The 24361-nt window shown below is 32.5% G+C and overlaps 1 protein-coding gene across 1 annotated transcript; it reads left to right on the top strand.

Annotated features, from left to right (window-relative positions):
* Window positions 1–1472: 1472 nt before the first annotated feature.
* On the top strand, window positions 1473–13901 carry LOC139507460 (uncharacterized; the record flags this gene model as incomplete). The annotated part of the gene is given in 13 exon segments (XM_071295747.1): window positions 1473–1589; window positions 2018–2124; window positions 3686–3811; window positions 4514–4839; window positions 5649–5870; window positions 6965–7163; window positions 7841–7970; window positions 8733–8864; window positions 9438–9505; window positions 10408–10576; window positions 11302–11499; window positions 12091–12252; window positions 12710–13901. Coding segments are annotated over 13 exon segments (2463 nt in total), but the record flags the coding sequence as incomplete, so codon positions are not given.
* Window positions 13902–24361: the final 10460 nt, after the last annotated feature.

Raw genomic sequence — 24361 nt, 5'->3', positions numbered from 1 at the left:
TCTTTTTTAATAAGGTGTATTCATGGTCATACAGGTATTATTTACCTATTTATCTCTTTTTGGTCTTAATGATTGTTTATTTTTCATATTTAGGTTCTTAATTCTTATTCTTTATTTTTTAGTTAATATCCCTTTCTTTCTCTATTCTTCATTTTTATGTCCCTACATGTATCATTGTCTATTCTTCATTTTTGGGGTTTTAATAATAAGATGCATATGGCCAACCATTTTCTAATTTGAAATTTGAAACCAAACCTTGCAAGGGTCTCAAACACAATTTTATTCTTTCTAATAAATATATAAAATGATAACATTCATGTCTTTTAAATTAATAGAATCTTTCCATTCAAAAAGAAGAAAAGCAACAAAGATGACATATTTAAGACTTTTCCTTATGTCTTAAAATAAGAGTTGTAAAAAGAAGTTTTTTTCTATACACCTTTATGACATACTGCACCAAGCTGTTCAATAGGTGTTGGATGTGTTTAATATGTTATATGAGATCCCAAGAATTTGTAAGGTGAGACTCACGATAAAAATTCTTGGTGATCCATGGGAAAAAAAAATAGCTTGAAAAGTAAAGTACAACTCACCTTTTTGTCTATCATCTGCTTCATCTGTATCAGTTTGGTCTGTTGACATAAGATCATCATACATGGTGTCTTCTTGTAAATACTCAGGAAACAGACTTGTTGAAATAAGTGAAGAATTCATGCTTTACGGTTCAGTTGAAAACTAAGAATAACATAATTCCTCTATTTCCACAATATTATCATCTTTCATAAATCCCTCCCACTTGGACAAGCACATTTGTGATTGGTTGTCTTCATTATGTTCAGTTAAATTCTTGATTTTGATTGGTTCAAATAGCAGTGCTTATTTACTACAATTCCCTCATCTTCAGGTAAATTTTATTGGTACCCTTTTCACACCTTTATTACACAGGTTAAGTATCATCATCAACAGGTAAAACATTAATTAATCCATTGTTTCACACCTTTTTTTAATCGCTAAGGATTAGGAGAAATACACAGTGTCTAATAAAACTGTTACCTCAAAGACTTTTAATGATTTATTAGCTGATGTTTCACACCTTTAGTTTTTCTTTGAAGAAGATATTTCTTGTGTCAGAGACAAGATTTATTAAATTTTAAAGAAGCAATATATATAAAGTAAAATATATAATGAATAGAAATTATACCTCCCCCTCCTCCCTCCAAAAAAAGTGAGTGTGTAAATGAGATAATTTATTATTAATAAGTAAAAAAACAAAATGTCATTTATTCATATGTTTGGCCAGGAGCTTCTGATTTATAAAAAGTAGTTGATTTCTCTAAATTTGAAGTATTTGCATATATAATATTATGGGAACACCTTTGAACAAATCTTTTTGACTTTTAAATATATATACATATATAACAAATAATTCCAATTTCAAATTAAATGTTAACTTTTAATGTTTAACATTGTAGGAGCAACCCTTAACAGGTCTTGGACGTCTCCTTCACAACAGAGATGACTCTCGCAGAAGGCCTGTGCACAAACAGACAGATATTTCACAGATAACCTTCATAACATTAATACTAAAGGTAAATCAATTTACATAAATGTTTTTGATTTTTAACAACATATCTACAAATCCATGACTAGGTCACCAGGTACAAAAATTAATTGTTTTGGAAGTTTTTTATTAGTGTTTTTATTTATATAAAAGTTCATCTTTCAAACTTCTTTTAAAATTTTATTTACATGTAAATTCCTTTAAACATCCACTATTTTTCACCAAAAAAAAGGATATCAAACCAAAATTGAAATTCATGAATGGATCAAATTGATAATTATTACAATTAAATAATAAGAATGAATGTATGTTAGTTATATAAATACAACTGGTGGCCTTGCAATTAATATCTATGCATAATAATTTTTATTTGAAAGATTTAACTAATTAATGCAGTTAATCATTTTAATTTATCTAGAAAATTCAGTCTAAAAGGTTGTTTTTTTTCAATTTTAGTTGAAGTATAAGTACAGCATAAGCGAGGAAGATCTTCTTGAGCTACTCCTTCTGTTCCAAAAGATTGCTCCAACTGACAATATTCTTCCACAGACAACATTTGACATGTAAGTTGTTTCAGAAAACTTTGAGAACAAATGGAAGCAGTGTTTTAATATCAGATAAATAAAGTTAGATGTTTAAAAAGACAAGCTAAACATTTTTCAATATGTTGTTGAATGCAACAATAAAAGTCACTAGTGAACAAACAAGGACATAACATTTTAGAGTTCACATATCCACTTACAAGGAAATTGAGGCCATAATATTAATAGGAAAAGGTACTTTAATTTCGTTCTTTCACTTTTTCCAAAATACACATTTTTTTCTTTTATTTCTTAATATTGGGTAGCTTAATTACATTCTCTTCTCAAAACATTGTTTACTATCCACAGCAGTTAAATTTTTTTAACCATTATTTCCAAACCCAGGATATCGATCGAAGAGGTGACCCTTAAAGTAAAAGAAAAAGGGTCAACCCCATCACATTTTTTCAAGATCCCACATTGCACGCTGATTATTTGTATGTTTCTACAGAGGGAACGTTTTATAAATCAGAAATTGCCTGCGAACACGTCAATCGTGGTTTTGCGATGGAAGTATCGACTCCCGCTCCCCCCCCCCCCCCCCCCCCCCCCCCCCCACCCCCCCCCTTTTTATAGGGACTACATGGACTACACTTTACACTGTGACTAAAACAGTTACCAGTCAAAGAACTGGATACATTTCAGTTATAATTACTTTTTGGGAGATGGTACTTTTGGCGTATTACGCCGTATTTGGCAAGACATTTCTCGGTGTCTCCACTTAACCTGAGACTTAACGGAAGTCTGGGGCGATAACTGAAGTTCCCGCCACAATCCGGTTCCCTAAAAGTTGCGGCAGTAACAGTTTAAAACGAAAATTGTCTGGGGTAATTTCCAGCAAAAAATCTCCGTGTGATTGAATGAGTTCTTTAATAACTTCCGATTGAAAATGATCGTAAATATGATGATCGTGACTATTGTAAGTCAGTGAAAGGATCTGCCAATGTGTATATGAAACGTTTCTGAATTATTTCTCTAAATTATTACTTTTTTTTAGCTATGAGGGGGGATAGGACCTTTAATTTAATCGGGACTCCGGGAACGGGTGTGTTTAAGTTCGGGATCCACCCCTGCAAACCCCTGTGGTTACACTGTAATGGAGCTCTATGGGCACTAGGTTTTTACCAATCAGAATACACAAATTGCAATTGTGGAAAAAAAAAGTTAAACTAAAATTTGTTGGTACTGATGATAAAATGAAAAAAAAATTGCTAGTGTGGAATTTAGATTGTAACCGGCTTATCAAAATTTGGTTAGTCATGTTGAAATATAAAATGTTTCTATTACATATATAAAGATGTACAGTGGCGGATCCATAACTTTTCATAAGTGGGGGCCCACTGACTGACCTTAAGAGGGGGACCGCTCCAGTCACGCTTCAATGATTTCCTATATAAGCAACCATTTTTTTTTTCCTAAAAGGGGGGGGGGGGGGGGCCCTGCTCCCCCTATATCTGCCTCTGATGTATATATATATAGTCTCTAACAAGATTCTATGTCACAAAGGTTTAAGTAATAACTATTTTTTTGTAACCTTTTACAGTGACCGTCTTACAAAAGACTTGATTGTAGGCCATGAGGTGCACACCATATGTTCTTGTGAAGAGTATCGCTTTGGAGATCGACAGACCTGTGAAGTGTGCAATAAAGACCGTTCACATGGAACAAAGTGAGTGAAATAAACTTATAAAAAAACAAATAATATAGAAAGTAATGGGTATATATGCCAATGAGACCGAGAAACATTATCTTTTTTTACTAGTACTCACTTGTTGAAGTTTCATAACCATGATAACTAATAAAATGAGCCACAAAAACTTTAAAAAATTTTAAATGTTGGTACAAAATGTACTGATGACAAAATGGAGACTTATTGTTTTCACTATCCAGGAGTTATGAATATGAAAAAGAAGATGTAGTATGATTTCAAATTAAACAACTCTCCACAACAGACCAAATGACACAAGCTTTAACAACAATAAGAAACCATACAGTCTTCCGCAATGAGAAAAGCCCATACGGCATAGTCGGCTATAATTGGCCTGAAGGTTATAAAATTTGGATATTGCAAAAGATTGATTATTAATGCCAATGCTAAATGTACGATAAATTTTGAAAGCCATTTTTTGCCTATTTCTTTCACATCAACTACCTAGAAGAAGGAGTTCCATGACCTATTTTTAGCTTATATTCTTCCTTAACTTATACATTTTTTCTTATATATAGTATCAATTTCCAAATCCATATTTTTTGTAGTGTTACTGGACAATTTTTTTTTAATTAAGAGCTATTATAAAGTTAACGTTAACCATGTCCCAGCTGATAGTCAGAAAGATATAAATCATCAATAATTTATTTTAATTTCCTGCAGGTATTACACCATTCCTATTGGACCAAGGCTTCAACAGCTTAAAGAGGTAACAACATTAGCTAAAGTCACAACTTTATTGGACACCATACCACAGAAAAGTCGCTTTGTATCTGATCTGCACCACTCATCCAGCTGGAATGCCTTTGTGACAGAGATGGGAAGTAAAGCTATTGCCTTGTCCTACTGTTCTGATGGTTTCAACCCATTCCACCATATTATAACTCAAGGAACCTACAGCATTTGGGCACAGACTGGACTAATCCTCAACCTCCCAGCACACATGAGAGTTAAGACTGGTACAACTCTGTTATTAGGACTAATATCTGGTAATTTTATTTACTTTTTATACACCCATTTATGGGATGATTATGGTATTCTGTTGTCCTTTTATTTGTCCATTTTAAATTTTAGTTTAGGTTTTTGAGTTTTGAATTTTATTCCCAAAAAGGGGGGATTTTCCTGTTTTCTCACAAGGAGGTCTCTGACATTTGGGGGGTTCTGATCCTGAATCCCGCTTACTGTTTTGTGAGATTCCGGTATCCTGCTTACACTATGTACGTGAGCAATTCTCTTTTTTTTTTGGAATTTCCTGTGTCCGTGTAGACTTCATTTCCCATTTCACAGCACAATAGTTTGACTTTCGAGTGTCACTCTTACAAAAAATTGCCAAGTTCGACTAGTTTATGTTTATTAAAATTACCTTTCTAGAATTTATCATGAATTTCTGATATTACATTGAGAAGTTATCGAACTGCATTGAAATATTGACAGCATATCATGCACTACTTCATAGCGCAACTGTTTATTTCAAATTTTACAGCTTATAGTATTTGAAGCATATTGCATTTAGAACATCAGCTTATACTTTTTCTGTTACTTCAGGAATTCTAGCGTGCATTCATTATTGCAAATTTGTCATTTTGGATGTGATTTATAGTTAAAAAAAAAAATACTTCAAATAAATTATTGTGATTACAACCCTGTCCTAAAGATAATTAATTCTTCATAATTTTGACAGTATAACTTCACATTTTTAGAATCCAGCCCAGAATGTGTGTCAGTCACAGCAGCATTCAATTGGAAATTAAATATTATCAAATTTGGACACACATTAAAATGCTATGTTTTCTTTCAGGACCTCGTGCACCTAAAAAGTTAAATCTTTACAACGAGATCCTGGTAAATGAGTTGGTGAAACTAAAAGATGGGTTACAAGTTTACAATGCTGCCACCAAACAACTAGAAATGACCAGAGTTGGACTGTTGTACATGGTTGGTGATGTACCGGGTATAGCTAAGGAGCAGAATCGTGTCCAACAGAATGCCCTCAACTCCTGCAGTCACTGCATCATGCAAGGTAAATTAAAAAAAAAAAAAATTTAATATTCATGCTATTAGAGGGGGGTAGGACCTTTAACGGGACTCCGGGATCGGGTGTTTTTAAGCTCTGCATTTCGGGATTTATTCTTTCAGGATCCGGGAACACTTTTTTTCAAATTTCGGGACCTCTGGATTTCGTGTTTTTAAGCCCGGGATTTCTGGATCAGGACCCCTCCTACCCCCCCTCATTAGAGTTTGCTAATATATAAATATCTCATTTGGACAAAAATCTGACAACAAAAAACAGCATCTAAACAGTACTATAAAATTGAGAAAGGAAATGGGGAATGTGCCAAAGAGACAACAAACCCGACTACATATGTATTTTAACAAAAATAAAGTGTTTCAATTGTTTCCCAAAACAGAGTTTTTCAATTGAAATTTTCAATCTGAAGTTAAAGGTCAGATTTAGATTTAAGTAAACAAGGATGATTCATTACAATGTGCACTTTTTCAAAATGGCATAAGTAAAAATGAAAGAGTAAATAAGCATTTTTCCCATAATTTAGGTATTAAATTACTAGCTTAACTGCTAATGATGCCTTTGAAAATATATTGAAATTGCATACAATCAGTCGCGGATTCAGAAATTTTCATGAGTGAGGGCCCACTGACTGCCTAAGAGGGGGCCCGCTTCCGTCACGCTTCAGTGATTCCCTTTATAAGCAACCAAATTTTTTTCTCAAAAGGGGCCCCCCCCCCCCCCTAAATTCGCCTCTGACAATAATATTGTAAGAGAAAAGCTGTAATTACTGGCTTCATAATCGAGGAGCATAAGGCAGACTATATTGATAGACAAGTATCTCTTTTTAATGTATCAATTTATATACTGGAAGCAAGTTTTCCTTCTTTGAATGATATTTTTTTCTTGAACAGTTTTAATGAAAACAACTTTATTTCTTCATGTTAATTTGCTTACTAAATTGATGATAAAAAGATTTGACAACCCAACATTTTACATGAAATCAATAAATAACAAGATACATGAATGGTAATGAATATTGCATTTTTATCATCCGTTGAGTTTGATTAATAGATTATTAGTTGGTATATGTTGTTTTTATCTTACAGGTCAACATAGTAAGATACTTGACAAGACAGTGTACCCAGGTGGACGAATTTTTCTACACCCAGATGATGCACTTCGTCAAGATACAACTTTTCCATCTGGTTTAGTAGAAGAAGAAACTGTTACTCTTCGAAGTTCCAATGTTGAGATTAGTGATGCCAGATACCTTGACTTGTTAAAACATGAAGGACAGAATGAAGGGTAAGTTCATGTGAAATGTTTTATTGTGAAAATTTCAGATACAATAGAATTAACGGCTCTTAATTAAGTTCCATGTTTCATCTTCTGATCAATTTATTTGGCAATGGTTTTTGTCAGTCGGCAGGGTTTAAGAACATCAATTGTTTGACCTGTTAATCAAACGTGTTTTTATAAACTATACTTTTAACTTTTTCGTTCGGTAAGAAACTGTTGTTTGTGCTGTATTCAGACCCTTCAACCAAAATAAAGCTTTACATGCACATAGAAATTCCAGTTTTATTTATTGGTCATAGGTTTGAATGTAGTTTTCAATTCAGACTTGTTTATGTAAAGATAATATTTTTAAATGTAATACTTGCTACTGACTGTAAAACACATTAATACCATTATCACCATTATCATTGCAATGATTTTAATTTTTAATTGTATTTAAAAAAAAATTATAACGGTTGAATACGACTTTTATATATCTCCTAGCATTATGTTTCTGTATTCTAATGATAAACTGATCATTTTTTTATCCATTCTTTTTGAAGACGCAACAATCATGACAAATCTAAAATCAAGTAATTTTTCTGTAGTTGTCAATAATACTGATACCGTTATATATTTGTCATGATTTAAAATTCAAAAATTAAAATATTAAAAAGTAAAACAGTAAATAATTACTGTTACAGGAAAAAGACACAGACTTTGTCAACAGCCATCACTCAACACACTGGACGTTATGGTAGCAACCACTGGTTCAGACTTGGATTGGACCTTCAGCAGAAGAATGCTCCTGTAGAGCCAATGCATGCAATTAAGGTAAGAAATCATTAAAAACTTAATCTTAAATCAGCATCTAGTCTAACTGCCACTTCTGTGTTGAACACAAATAATATGTAAATCAAGGGAGTTGTAATTATACACTGGTGCCACCAGAATAGTGCTCTTTTATAATAGTCCATATACCAATTTGTTGCAATTTCACCAAAGTATACTGTCAATGGGTCATTAAATGGCTTAAAATTTTTATTTAATTTTTGTTTAAATTCTGTTTTTTATCGTTTGTAATGCAAATAAGAATGGAAAGTGAAAACTAAGAAATATGAACAGGTTTGAATCTTGCCATGAAATATCTGTATGAGTGGTGTTTTTCACAAGGCTTCATATTTGAATGGAGATGGTTTTGAAATCATCCCTAAATGTCTGTATCCAAAACCATATGATTGCCTGAGGCAATTCATTTATTTTTGTTTTATATGAATTGGAAGTAAGGGAGTAGTGTGATTTGTGATTGTATGTTTTAATAATAATCGCAATTGTAAAGTAAGGCATTTCTTTACTTAAAAGATTTTAAAAACTTTAAAAAATCATCAGCAGGTCAGTGATACAAGGGACAAGTTGCAAATATCAAATTGTAATAACTATCTAAAACATAATCTAATACAAATGAATGTGTTATTTTTATCAATGCACTGGTACCATATATATAAATTTAAATCAGTATAAACTTTGGTAATATGTATGCAATAGTTAGTTATCCACTTTTTAAGAATGGTTTTTAATAATTTACATTTATTTCAGGTAGTAGCAGAGCACATCATCAAGCTTATCAATGGCGATGAAGACAACGTTAAAGTGAGAGCAGCTGAAAGAGCTTGTGGTAGAAGTACAGAGTTGTGTCCAGATGCTGTATACAGAATATATGCACAGGAGGTAATGATTATTTTTTTTTACAAAAATAGGAATATATGGTATGATTGCTATTGGGACAACTCTCCACAAGAGACCAAATGAAAGCATTTATAGGTAAATTAAAGTCATCAATGCAGAGCCTTAACTTTTTACATTGATTTTTTTTTCTGCAAATACTAGGTTTCATGTTGCATTTTGTGATGTTGTCAATGACAAAGTTTTCTCTGTCAATTTTAGTTAAGCACAGGCATGTTATAGACTTGCGAAATTTTGTTAAAACATTATGAAAAATTGTCCAATCAGTAAAGGTTGATTATTTTCAAATGTATAGAAAGCTTTTTTTGTGTAAGGATGCCTGTATAATCTTGTTATATTTATAAAAAAAATAATGTGTAAAGCAAACCTGAGTCAGCTGCCATCAACGGAGTAATATGTCGGCATACTTGGAATAATTTACAAATTTTGAGCTTTAAATAAGAAATCATATATCGTAAGATTAAATCATTAGTGTTCCAATCCTGAAAGGTTTCTTTTTTAAGTTCATTTATAATACATGTATAAAAGTTTTTAATTGTTCCTTTATTTGTGTTTCAGAAGAAGACCATTGGTCAGAAAAGATCACGAAAAGAGCAAACCTCTTCTGAAGATGTAGTTGAGACTAAGTAAGTTTAAATTTGGCTTCAAATTCTTTTGAAATTAAAATTAAGGTGGTACCCAACACTTTCACTAAAATTAATTTTGCTCATTTAATTTTCATAAAATTTGGACAATGTATTTACTTTGACCCTTTAACAAAAATATAAAAATTTTAAAAATTTTGAACCAACCATTTTGACAGCAAAATTACACTGGTTATATAGCAGTTTGACTAACCCCAATTTTAATCATTGAGAAGCTTAATATTCCCTTTACAACACAATGTAATTAAAACGTTTAGCTGACTTTACAGAGTTATCTCCCTGTAGTGTTAGGTACCACCTTAAGTAGCCTGAGAGAGAAAAAAATTGTGTCATCGTGCAATCAGTTTAAATATAAACAAACTTACTGGAAAAGATAACAAGAAAAACCCATCTTACATTACGCGGAGTTTTGACCCCACACACTTGGGGGAAAAGGGGGGATCTTGGTGTTATAACAGGGGACAAGTTTAACTACTTATTTAATATTGTGGATGGGCATTTAAACCTCTTTTGGTATGGTTATGCTCAACTCAACATTTGTGCATATAGGACAATTAAAAATGATAAAACAAATTGTTTTTTAAAATGTGATGGGATAATTAATAGAACTATGGCAGTAAACTGTAAATTCGGAAACTATTCATTAATGCGAATAATGTAATTAGTCGAGTATCGCTAAATTCTGATGTCTTAAAATTATAAATAAGTCTGTATGCAGATTTTCCCAAACTTGCAAACCTTAGTCTACATGTCCATCTACCAATATTGCAGTAATAAATGCACCCAAAAATTTATGAATTTGCAGTACATGTAATATTTTTGCTGGAGAGTTTAAAAAACTTCCTTTTAATAAATATTTTATATCAAGTTTTTTTTATTTTAAGATTTCCAAAGAACCAACTGCCTCAAGCTCCCTATGTGTTGACACCAACAGAGAAGCACCAAGCAGACCAAAGACTTAACCAGTTGAGAGTGCCCCTAAATTTTGGTGTGGTTCCTACAACTCTTTTTACGAAAATTGTTGGAGGAACAAAGAGCCATACATGGTTACAGGTAAATACATTTTACTTATTTAATGGGACAAAACATCAAAAATTCTATAGCAAACTTTTGTAGTGTTTATATCATTAAGTTATTTTTAAAGGAGAAATTACAATTAAATCAATTTTATAAAGGGGGAGTTCCAAACCAAGGACAAAAAGGGTGGGTGGGGTCCAACCATATGTCCCAATTCAAATACATTGATCGGCCAAAAACATGGGGGTTCCAACCCCGGAACCCCCCCTGGATCCGCCAATGCAAGTGTCTTTGCTCCAATTATTCTTTTCAGTGAAAAGGAATATTCTAAATAAATATAAATAAATGGAAATTGAGTCTTTGTCAAGTTTGTAAATCAGTGGCAATTTATTATTTTTTAGAGTAATGCCCCTTGTAAACATTAACTATATGGAGAATTGCATTGTTGTTGCTTTCATGTGTACAAATTTTGCCAGAATGTTTTTAACATTGGTTCATAGGTCTATATCAGCAATGTATTTGTTGATTTGGAAATCAGTTCTGATAAATAATTTTTAAAAGAGTTATGCCTCTTGGAAATAATAAATATATGACCACTCTTATGTACACAATTCTTGACAGACTTTTCTGAAATTCCTATTATAGGTTTATATGGGCAATAAGTTCTATCCAATATTTTTGGAATGAGTTATGACCCAAGGAAATATTAATTGGAACTCTCTTTTAGTTGCAATATAAAGATAAATTTTCTTTTTTTTCAGCTATTCACCACTGGTATGGTGAGATTCTGTATAAGGGATATGCTTGGTGAGCCACAAAGAGCAGCGTTGGTAAACTTCTTATGTTTATTGGAAGAGGCATATGGTTCCACTGTAGATATGGACAAATTTGACGATTTTGAGAAGCGGTGGCATCAGGGTTTATGCATGCTGGAAAGAGATTTTCCAGTTTCTCTCCAGGTTTGTTTTATTCATTTAAAATATTTAAATCATTTAAGTAACAATTGTTAGGAAAAAAAATACCTTGTAAGATTATGCTTGTTTTGTCAAGTATTTGTGTTTTTTTGCAAAAACAATCAATATTAGAATTAAATTCAAAATCAATATTTCTCACAAACAACTCTTTTGGAATTATTGATATGTAAATTATTATATAATCCTTTCAATTTTGCATACCTTATAAACATTAAAGGAAGATATAATTAGCAAGATTTAAGTCAATGTATCTTAGGAATGTGTGCTCTAAGCTTTTTAAACATCAATTTGAAAAAAAATTTATATTTATGTATGTTATACCAAGGAAATAGACAAAGGAAGATGTGGTATGAGTGCCAATGAGACAACTCTCCAAGTAAAAAGCAAAAAGTAAACCATCATGGGTCAAGGTACAGCCTTCGACATGGAGCTTAGCCCACACCAAACAGCAAAAACAGTGAAAATTATTAAAAATGAATTTTTGTTTATCAGTCTAAATTTAAGGACATTAATTATGTGTATAACTGCTTTTACATGATAATACTTGCAATTTAAACATTTACAATTATATTTCAGACTTTCTACTTCCATCTTTTGCACCACTTGCCCCAGTATATAAGGATGTATGGTCCACCAAAGAACTTTTGGATGTTCCCGTATGAGAGGTTCAATCATACGTTGACAGAAGCAATCTCTAACAACCAACACCCAGAAGTCAGTGCTGTGAAAAAAATGGAGGTATGTTCGGGTTGTAACCCAATTTCTTTTTAATTGAATGTGAAGTGTGTAGCCAGCGTCATATAGTTTAAAGAAGTACAGCAGAATCGTAAAACAGGACTAGGAATAGAGCAATACACTGATACATAGTAGAACAAAACACATTTAAATAATTGATGAGTTATAATTTTTGCTAAATGGCATACAAATTTAGAATAAAAACAATTAATTTCAAATGATATAGCAACCTCATCAAAAAGGACTAAAAGTACAAAATGATTTTTAAGTCAAAGAGGAACTAGAAATTTGTACCTGATTTGGTGTTAGGTCGGTGGTGTCCATCATTTTCGTATCTATTTAACAAATGGTTTTTGACAAAAGTGTGATATCAAATTTGGAAAGTGTTAAAAATATTTTCGCATTGAAATACTATAGTTCTACCTGTCTTCAAGTTTCATAATTTTTTTTTAATTTTTAGGTACAATGGTTACTCTCCATGTTGGAGCACAGTGGTTTTTTGGAACCACTGAAGAAGGCAGTCAAGTGCATAGAGAGCAGTTTATATCCTGGTAGACACAACCCAGTGACACGTCATGCCTCTCCAGAGGAATTACTCGGCATACATGCCTACTTCAAGGAAAGATCTGTTTCCTCACTCATCACTACCTTCCACCATGCCAAAACACCAAAAGGTAGTTACCGGGATACATCCATCGAGAGTGACACACAAAAGGAAAGAGGGTCTATGGTGATGTTTAGTAACTGTATTGGATCCATTTCACTGTTCTTCAGTTGTAGTGGTGAAGATCTTGCCTTCATAAGCTGGCTAGGTTATCTAGACTATGATATTGGTTCTAGGTGTTATTTTGTTAAAGCTAGCATGAACTTTCCAAATTGTGTTGTTGCTGTGAAAGATGTTTCAGCCCCACTGTTGTATGCTGAGGAAAATGGGGTCATTTGGATTCCCAAACTTCCAGACTTGTAAATGAAATGTATGCCTTGTGGGTTGACATTCGTCAATTATTAATTCTAATATGTTGTTTTTGATTATCATTTCTTTTGTGAATATTTAACAGATATATCATGTTAAGGAGGGGTATTTGTAAAAAATACAAGTCGAGAGATTGTTAAATTTCGTGAGCCGTAAGGCGAAGGAAATTCATTCTCAAGACTGGTATTTTTTGTAAATATTCCTCAAGAACATGCTATATCTTTTTAATTACACCGAATGTTAATGTTCAAAAACGCATTGATGATCATGACGTTACAAGCGTCCAGTCGGATAAAGTATTTTTTAAAGTCAGAATTCTTACATAAGGTGTAATTATGTAATAAATGAACTGTATTTGTAAATATTTTAATATAAACTGAATTGTTTCATTTGTAAAAAGTTATATATCTTATACAGTTAAATTAACTTCTTTGTAGACCGCCCGAAAATTTGCAATTTGATCTTTTGATTTTTAACTTATTATTAAATTTAGACATAAATAAAATATAAATATAAAATATTATTTTTTTGTCATTTTTGTTCCATTCATGCTTAGAAAATAGTACTTTTTTGTTATTAAAATTTGTCCAAAAAGGTGGGACTAATTAATTATATAAGAATTTGTATTATGCTATATGTATAAATGTAAATAATAAATGAAGCATGATGTAAAAATTTACACGTTTTTGAGTTATACATCTTAGTTTATTGATCCTATTGTGGAAGTCACAGTAAGTTAATATCAGCAGTTCTTATTTCCTTGTCTGTGAATTAAGGCCCTGTTGAAATCAAACCGGTTGATTGACTTCTGTTTTTTCTTAAGCTCTCTGGTTTCATGCACACAAAAATGTGATCTACCTGGTAAAGCCTTAAATTGGGTTAAACACCTTTAATCCATTTTATACTATTTAATTTGTGGCTTTTCAGCTGAATTTCAAGAAAATACCAACTATTTCACTGTGAATCATAACCACGGGATATAATAATCTTTTTTTGCAAACAATTATTCTTTGCCGGATTCTCTGTTTATTGTCTTTAAAATCTTTTCTATTCAAATACCACCTGGGTACATGAGTTTTTCTTAGAAAATGAACAGAGAACCATGTCGAGGGTAACCATGTCTGGTGGTGAAATAAATTAAGACCCAATTGAAGAACATTCTAACAGGAATGCATTTGCAATCATTCTTAAATGAAACACAAAAGGAAAGAGAGAAACAGAGTTTAAAATGATTGCTCCAAATTTTATTCTTTGCTCTATTTAGGTTTTGTTTAAACCCCCAATTCATGGCAGGACCTATTTCTGGACATTGGGATCGGTTGTTTTTAAGCTCGTGTTTTCGGAATTGGGATCCTAGAATTCATTTATTTTTTTATTTTTTCGGGGTATCCGGATTTAAATTACTTAAAATTCGGGACTTCAAGATTTCATGTTTTTAAGCCAAGGATTTCTGAATCATGACCCCTCTGACCCCCCCCCCCTCATTCATTGCAACTTTTGAAGATATTTACTTTTAATCATATACAGGAAAAAGAAACGCACATTAAAAAGCTTTTTAACTATACATTCTTTGCTCTCCTGTTGGTTGGTTTTTCTCTTTTGAAATGTAAGAGGACATGGAGGACAACCATTTGGTAAAGCTACCGGGTCATGCAAGAGTATTTTTTATAATTAGTTAACCAATAAGAGAGCTACCATTTAATTTTTAGAGGGGGGTGCTAGGCTGAAAAATTGTGTCCTCTATTTTAACATGCCAATGTGGGGCGTCTGTTTGGCTATTCGGGATGTATCAAGTTTGCAGCCACTTCCGGTCATAATGGGGACGTTAAATCTGATGCTTCGTGTAATAGACAAAGTCCAACGCCATAGCACGTTAAGAACCCTTGCAATAACTCTTTGAGGAGTTCGTATGTGCAAGGCTAAATTTCTGTACCAATATATCCTCATTTTCCAGTTTTAGTCCAAATTTCCCCGACCAGGATCCCGGGTTCCTCTACAATACCAATCTATTAAAATTGAGAGGGGAAATGGGGAATGTGTCAACTTGTCAAGAGACAACAACTCGACCAAGGATTTGTACAAATCCGTGACTCGACCATAGAGCAGAACAGCCGAAGGCCCCCAATGGGTCTCAGTCGTCTCTCCGTATAAGCTTCCTTTATAAGGAACACCAAGGATTATCTCCAAGTAAAAGTACTATATACATATTAAAATATATGGTGTATATATTTTAAAAGTTAATATCCAACGGTTAAAATACCGGGTCTTCAATGTAGCGCGAAACTCTCGCACTCGGAGGTGTCCTTCAGCTGTACATGTTCCCTAAACAAATATGGTTATATAGATTAGACCGGTGGTTTTCCCGTTTGAATGGTTTTACACTAGTAATTTTGGGGCCCTTTATAGCTTGTTGTTCGGTGTGAGCCAAGGCTCCGTGTTGAAGGCCGTACTTTAACCTATAATGGTTTACTTTTTAAATTGTTATTTGTATGGAGAGTTGTCTCATTGGCACTCACACCACATCTTCCTATATCTAGTTCAGTGCTATAAATGGACGTCATACTAAACTCCGAATTATACAAAGAAACTAAAATTAAAAATCATACAGACTAAACAAATGCCAGAGGCTCCTGACTTGGGACAGGCGCATAATTGCGGCGGGTTAAACATGTTTTTAAGATCTAAACCTCCCTCTATACCTCTAGCCAATGTAGAAAAAACATGCGCAACAGTAAAACTTTGTTTAAGAGAAGTCTTGAGTTCGATGTCAGAATATGAAACAAAAGGAAATAAACAAGATGACAATAATACACAAATAACAACAAACTACACGCAGCTATTGTAATTGTTCCAAACTTGTTCTTGTCCTGAACATGCATGAAATATATGCAACTGAACGTACAGTAACCAACGATAAATCAATATGTCTTACTGACTGACTATTCTGTTCTGCATTTTTTTCATTATATTATCCTGACCCTTTTTCAACCTAAACCTTCATCCCGTTTTATTTATTTATTCATTTATTTATTTATTGTTAAGTGTTCCCTCGGTACTTTTTTTACTCAACTCCTGTCCTGATTTTTTTTGTCAAATTTCTTTCTTGTACCGGCCCTTTAAATTAAAATGATATTACTCTTATTTGCATCCTCATTACTGCTTATTTCTTTATACATGTAGAGCAAGACTTTAGTTAGCTTGCATGCTTTGTTAGTATATTATACTATTGTAATTGTGATAACTTCCAGTCAAACTAAAATATATAATATATACAGGGTTTAATATAAAATTGAGAATGGAAATGGGGAATGTGTCAAAGAGACAACAACCCGACCAAATAAAAAACAACAGCAGAGGGTCACCAACAGGTCTTCAATGTAGCGAGAAATTCCCGCACCCGGAGGCGTCCTTCAGCTAGCCCCTAAACAAATATATACTAGTCCAGTGATAATTTAATATGCCTATTTGAATTATTTGAAGATGTCAATCTTATTTATAAACTTGAGTAAACTTTTATACAAACAGAGCAAGGAAACTTATCAAAGATGTAGTCTACATGCATTAGGAAATTAGCTCTAACACTTGAGAAAACCTGCAATGGAGCACACAAAAAAACATGTTTGATAACAATGACTCGTAATGACCACCACCCCCACCCCCATTAAAACAGGAATGCTTAATTAACTATCTACACATGCTGGTTAAATATTCCGAACATTACATACATCAATAAAATATTGAATTGAATTGAATTGCGTTTTAGTATTCCGTATCATATCAGAAGTGACTGCTTATTTATCCTCCACAGCCCATCCTCCTCGATATGATTTTATGGGAAGACCTAAATGCATGGAATGTTTATTAGTACAATATTTCAATAAGGTTAATAAAACTTTTATTGCAATAATTGTTAATGTTGTATCTTAAATAAACAAATAGTTTCAACAAACTGAAATAAAACATAACAGGTGGGACGAGGAAAGTGTGATAAGTCCGACTTTGAAGTACGAAGTATTATATTGATTTGTTTCTTCATTTAGAATGAAATAGATGATAATGAATGTACAATACTGACGCGCAATTCAGATAATTATCGCACTTTCCCCGATTTTAAGCATACCTGTAAAAACATATAAACCCTGTGAAAAAAAACAAAAAAACGGATGATTTTTTTTGTTCAACTGCTCAATGTTGTACATGTTCGATTGTTGTTGAAAACAGAATATACTTTTAATAAGGTAATTAATAATATACAAATTGCATATTTAAACAAACAAATATCCTGATAAGTTTCTTTTAAGTATATAAATTGTTGATTAAGTAGTACAGAAAATAAATATTACTTTCCTTTAAATACGGAACTTATCTTTATAAATTTCCGATATTTTTTAGCTCACAAATTATATAATATATTCTTTGTACTTTACTGCTAATAACAACATGCTAACAAGGGATATAACTAAACTGTTTATTTCATTTTCTCAGTAATACGACATTAATTTTCTATACCAATTAGTGAATGTCATATACAATACAATTAAACATACTTTTAAATCGGCATCTACTTACCCTTTTGTCATTTTAATTATTACTAATTAAATGATAGTGAGTTCATGTTATAAATCTTTAAAAATAAAAATGAAGAACAGTACTAACATATGTATGACAGTACGACTTAAATAGTTGCAGAGATTTTAAATAGATAATTATTTCCGTCTATCGATAACCGTCATATTTGACAAGCGTGTACACCATTGCGATCTATTTATAACCGTCGTTCACGCATCACTGGTTCTATCAATGAGTCACTCAATACACACCAGGTTTTACTGGACAACTGGCTAATTCCCGGCGACACGGAAAATCTCCGGATGACTTGCATAATACACACCAGTTTTACTGGACAACTGGCTAATACCCGGCGACACGGAAAATCTCCGGATGACTTGCATAATTTTCTGTGAACCAGCAAATTTACGATGAATCTCTAATAATTATCCGTTTCGCGCAGATTGGCCATATGCACAGAATCGTGTCCAAAAATCGCGGTGATTTTCCAATAGGTCTACCAGTGTTAGATTCTTGATTATTGCCCAGTTTTCAAGTTGGTCCAAATCGGGGTCCAAAATTAAACTTTGTTTGATTTCATCAAAAATTGAATAAATGGGGTTCTTTTGATATACCAAATCTAACTGTGTATGTAGATTCTTCATTTTTGGTCCTGTTATCAAATTGGTCTACACTAAAGTCCAAAGGGTCCAAAATTAAACTTAGTCTGATTTTAACAAAAATTGAAATCTTGGGGTTCTTTGATATGCTACCAATCACAACTGGATATCCTAAAGGACCTCAAGCCTCAGCAGATTTTAAGTACAGCTCTTTATAAGAACCAGGCAGAGTGCCATATACATGTGATATATGGGGGGTTCCAAATTTTATCTATAATTGGACTAATAGAAGCAATAAATGAATAAAGCTCAAAAAATAATTTTGAGTGGTGAAAATATGAGTGGTTGCCATGGTAACCGGACACACTATTTTTGGCATTGTAAAATCATTAAAAAATCAGCTAAATCACCACATTTTAGAGCCTGATTATGAATAGAATCATGCATTTTTCATTAATGTTCATATGTAACATTTATAGAACTTGGTTTAAGCTTCATTTTAGTGAAGATTGCATGTCAACCAAGTTTGTATATTTTTTGAAAAATTTTGCGAAAAAATGCATATTTTCAACATTTCTGAAATTGGGATTTTTTCGAAATTATCAAATTTTCTCAGGTGTTTTTAAAAAAAGTGCAAATGTGTACAGAATAGTTAGCACTGTAGTAATGAAGTTTGGATGCTACTTTACCAAATTAAATAGAAAAATGCGTGGGATTTTTTTTTAGTTTTATCACCATAGCAACCGATTTTTTCCTTGGAAACAGAGTTTTTATTTGCAGAATATTGCAGTTTTAGAGCTTAAATGTCCTGAATTGTTTTATAACCAATAAGAAAAATACATAAAAGCCAACTCAAACTTTAAATTACTATCGTCAAGTGTTGTTGACTTCAATTGTTACCACGTAAACACATATTATTCATAGCAACATCCACTTAAAAACTGCAAAAATAGATATTTATATAAAAAAATACATAAATAGAGGGTGTTTATTTTCAAATTGGAATATGGCTTCATTCTTTGCTTCACTCACAGTCTTGTCTGGGTTTTTTTCCCTTCAGATTGTTCAATAAATGTAATATATCAAGTAACATTGGGGTTGGAGGGGGGAGGGGGTAGGGGGGGTATGTTGATTTTTTAAAATGTTGCATAGAAGTAGATACTTAAAAAGATAATTGCATTTGGTCGGACTTTGTTCGAATTCATCATCTGATTATCAATTTGTGGAAGTTAGCAGATGATGAACTTCATGGGTTTACAATAACTGGGCCAACCTGGCTTATGGCAAGGCAAGATAGATATGGCCCTAACAATTGTAAGAAAATTCTTAATTTCTTATGGCACACACCCGTCTAAGATGTTATTCCAGGATAAAATCACAAAATTGACCTGTAACATAATATTAACAAACCAATAATAGAATCATTTGGTCAAAGCATTTCTAAACTGAAACTTAAGTGTGATGGACGGACGGATAGACGGACAGGCAAATTGAACACATTTTAAGTAGGTGGTGACTTAAAAAAAAATAATATAGTCAATTGTTGATCGCTAATATCAGAAGTCCAGTATAATGGAAGCCTCTTTAAATATACATTGTAGCTATTAACATATCATTAATAACTCCTTTGCTGTACTACTATCCCGCAATTAAAATTCAGGATCTCCGAGATAGACAAATAGAATACATCTGCTAAGTTGGAATTGTGCTAATCCCGGTAAAATAATTATGCTATTACCGGCAAGATTATCATATCAAAATTATCAAGCAAAAATAATTGTATCAATTATGAATTATTCCTTACTATGCGTCGTTCTACATATATCTCATAAGTTCAACATTCGATAACATTATATCTTGTTTTGTGTGTGTGTGTGTGTGTGTGTGTGTGTGTGTGTCAAAAGGAAGGTTGGGATTGATTTTTGGAGTGTTGGTCACAACAGTTTAGGAATTAGGGGCCAAAAAGGGCCCAAATAAGCATTTTCTTGGTTTTCGCACTATAACTTTAGTTTAAGTAAATAGAAATCTATGAAATTTTTACACAAGGTTTGGGACCATAAAAGGAAGCTTGGGATTGATTTAGGGAGTTTTGGTTACAATAGTTTAGGAATTAGGGGCCAAAAAAAGGCCCAAATAAGCATTATTCTTGGTTTTCGCATAATAATATTAGTATAAGTGAATAGAAATCAATAAAACTAAAACACAAGGTTTATGACCACAAAAGGAAGGTTGGGATTGATTTTGGGAGTTGAAGTCCCAAATGTTTAGGAATAAGGGGCCAAAGAGGGGCCCAAATAAGCATTTTTCTTGGTTTTCGCACCCTAACTTCAGTATAAGTAAATAAAAATCTATGAAATTTAAACACAAAGTTTATGACCATTAAAGGAAGGTTGGGATTGATTTTGGGAGTTTTGGTCCAAACGGTTCAGGAATAAGGGGCCCAAAGGGTCCAAAATTAAACTTTGTTTGACTTCATCAAAAATTGAATAATTGGGGTTCTTTGATATGCCGAATCTAACTGTGTATGTAGATTCTTAATTTTTGGTCCCGTTTTCAAATTGATCTACATTAAGGTCCAAAGGGTCCAAAATTAAACTAAGTTTGATTTTAACAAAAATTGAGTCCTTGGGGTTCTTTGATAATTATGCTGAATCTAAACATGTACGTGTACTTAGATTTTTCATTATGAGCCCAGTTTTCAAGTTTGTCCAAATTCGGGTTCAAATTAAACTTTGTTTGATTTCAACAAAATTGTATATTTGGGGTTCTTTGAAATATGCTTAATCTAATCATGTATTTAGATTTTGATGTTTAGGACCGGTTATCAAATTGGTCCACATTGAGGTCTAAAGGGTCCAAATTGAACTTTATTTAATTTCATAAAAAATTGAATTCTTGGGTTCTTTGATATGATGAATCTAACCATGTATTTTGATTTTGGATATTGGACCATAATAGGTAATGTCCAATTTAAATTTAAAGCTTTTAAGTTTAAGTTCTGAGACCACATTCATTATGTGTCAGAAACCTTTGTTGTGTCAACTATTTAATCACAATCCCAATTCAGAGCTGTATCAAGCTTGAATGTTGTGTCCATACTTGCCCCAATGTTCAGGGTTCGAAATCTGCGGTCGTATAAAGCTGCTCCCTGTGGAGCATCTTGTTTTAGGTTCAAATTTCAAAAAAAATATTTTGCTATTCTCAACGTTTTTTTAACCTTTACATGAATTACGCCCCTATTTTCTGTATCTGTCTCTGTAACCTTTATAAAAGACTGCATTAATCCCGAGATTTGAAATGAAACCACTAAGCTGAGAATATTTGCATAAATACAAGATTAATAACAGTAATAATTTGAAGACAATTCCACACATGGTCTTGTTTAATTAAATGCAACACTAGAAACAGCGCAGTACATACCAATGTTATTTTTCTTTGTAATTATCAATGTTTTTCTAGTCCCAACAAGTTGTAATCATTCATGAATACAAGACTTTAGTGTCCCATGTGTAAAAAAAGAATAAATTTCCGATGTCCCACGCGTTGTGCACACATTTGATCGATTCAAGGTACAATGGCAAAAACTAAAATAAACACTTTTATGGCCGCGCCGCAATTTTGGAGGGGGGAAGGGGGCGTTGTAGTAGGTTTAATCCATGTCCGTCAGTACATTAGTCGTCACAAAGTTGGTTTCTATTTTGTAATTATAGTTTGCCTCAATCAAATCTTTTGAAACATGTATACACAATGCTTATTACCACAAAACAGAGATCAAGTCGTTAACTATAAAGAAATTTCTAAAAGTGACCATTTGATCTTAAGATGTGGTATAATTGTTAATAAGACAACTCTCTACAAGATACCAATGATCATAAGATAGTATCAAGAAGTAAATTTTGTAAAAATAAAATTCTATTTTTTTCCGTATTTTACTTATAAATGGACTTATTTTTTTCTGCAGGGAAACATTACATTTACTCTGTGGTTAAAGTTTTTAGAATTTTAATAACTTTCTCAAACTATCCTGGGCATGCTGGGTTTGTACCAAACTTGGATAGAAGCTTATTTATGATCATAAGATAGTATCAAGAAGTAAATTTTGTAAAAAGATAAATCCATTTTTTCCGTATTTTACTTTTAAATGGACTTAGATTTTCTTCCCGTTAACATGACATACAGTCTGCAGTAAAAGTTTTTAAAACATTTATTAGATTCATAAACTATCCTGGATTTTTACCAAACTTGGACAGAAGCTTCTTACAATCAAAAGATAGTATCAAGAGGAATATTTTTACCGATTTTTTTCCTCATTTTTGTTGAGCCTGCGATTTACAGCAAAAGTAGGCAAGACACTGGGTTCCGCAGAACCCTTAAAAATTTATTCTTAAGCCATTCAAATGAATAAAACTTGAGGTTTCCCAAATCTAACTAAAATTCCAAAACATGACAACTACAATGTACCTTAACTTAGCTCTGAAGCTAAAACCAAGTTATATCGATGTTATATAAGACATTTCTGAAGAGAAAAAAAAATGATTTTATTTATAATCAGGCTCGCCGACCAAACGTTATCTTTTCAAAAATCTTCATGTATGATATCTTTAAAAAATGAACCTACACCCCCCCCTTTTTACCTTCTAACCCCAATATTACATTATATATTACATTTATTGAAAAATCTGAAGGAAAAAAACCAGACAAGACTGTGAGTGAAGCAAAGCATGCAGTCATGTTCCAATTTGAAAATAAATACCCTCTATTTATGTATTTTTTTACATAAATTTCTATTTTTGCAGTTTCAGAGTGGATGTTGCTTTGGTTAATATGTGTTTCTGTGGTAACAATTGAAGTCAACAACACTTGATGATAGTAATTTAGAGTTTTTATGTATTTTCTTATCGGTTATGAAACAATTCAGGACATTTAAGCTCTAAAACTGCAATATTCTGCAAATAAAAACTCTGTTTCCAAGGAAAAAATCGGTTGCTATGGTGATAAAACTAAAAAAAAATCCCACGGATTTTTCTATTTAATTTGGTAAAGCAGTATCCAAACTTCATAACTACAGTGCTAACTATTCTGTACACATTTGCACTTTTTTGAAAACACCAGAGAAAATTTGTTAATTCGAAAAATCCCAATTTCAGAAATGTTGAAAATATGCATTTTTTCGCAAAATTTTTCAAAAAATATACAAACTTGGTTGACATGCAATCTTCACTAAAATGAAGCTTAAACCAAGTTCTATCCATGTTAGATTTGAACATTAATGAAAAATGCATGATTCTATTCATAAGCAGGCTCTGAATTGTGGTGATTTAGCTGTTTTTTGAAAGATTTTACCAAGCTTAACGACCAAAAAATAGAGTGTCCGTTACCATGACAACCACTCATATTTTCCCACTTAAATTTTTTTTTTGAGCAATATTCATTTACTGCTTCTACTAGGCCAATTATAGATAAAATCTGAAACCATCATGTATCGCACTCTGCCTGGTTCTTACAAAGAGCTGTACTTAATAATCATGGAGTTTGCAATGAAATTCCTGCCATAAAAGGTATATAACTATATATTCAAATGCATAAAATTTAGATTTTTATACGACCGCAAAATTTGAAAAATTTTTCGTCGTATATTGCTATCACGTTGGCGTCGTCGTCGTCCGGATGGCGGCGTCGGCGTCGGCGTCGTCGTCGGCGTCGTCGTCGGCGTCGTCGTCCGAATACTTTTAGTTTTCGCACTCTAACTTTAGTAAAAGTGAATGGAAATCTATGAAATTTTAACACAAGGTTTATGACCACAAAAGGAAGGTTGGTATTGATTTTGGGAGTTTTGGTCCCAACATTTTAGGAATTAGGGGCCAAAAAGGGCCCAAATAAGCATTTTCTTGGTTTTCGCACTATAACTTTAGTTTAAGTTAATAGAAATCTATGAAATTTTGACACAAGATTTATGACCACAAAAAACGGT

This window comes from Mytilus edulis, unplaced genomic scaffold (genome assembly GCF_963676685.1).
Source record: "Mytilus edulis unplaced genomic scaffold, xbMytEdul2.2 SCAFFOLD_772, whole genome shotgun sequence".
Taxonomy (NCBI): Eukaryota; Metazoa; Mollusca; class Bivalvia; order Mytilida; family Mytilidae; genus Mytilus; species Mytilus edulis.
Note: the sequence above shows the minus strand (reverse complement) of the source record. Positions and strands in the feature narration are given on the sequence as shown.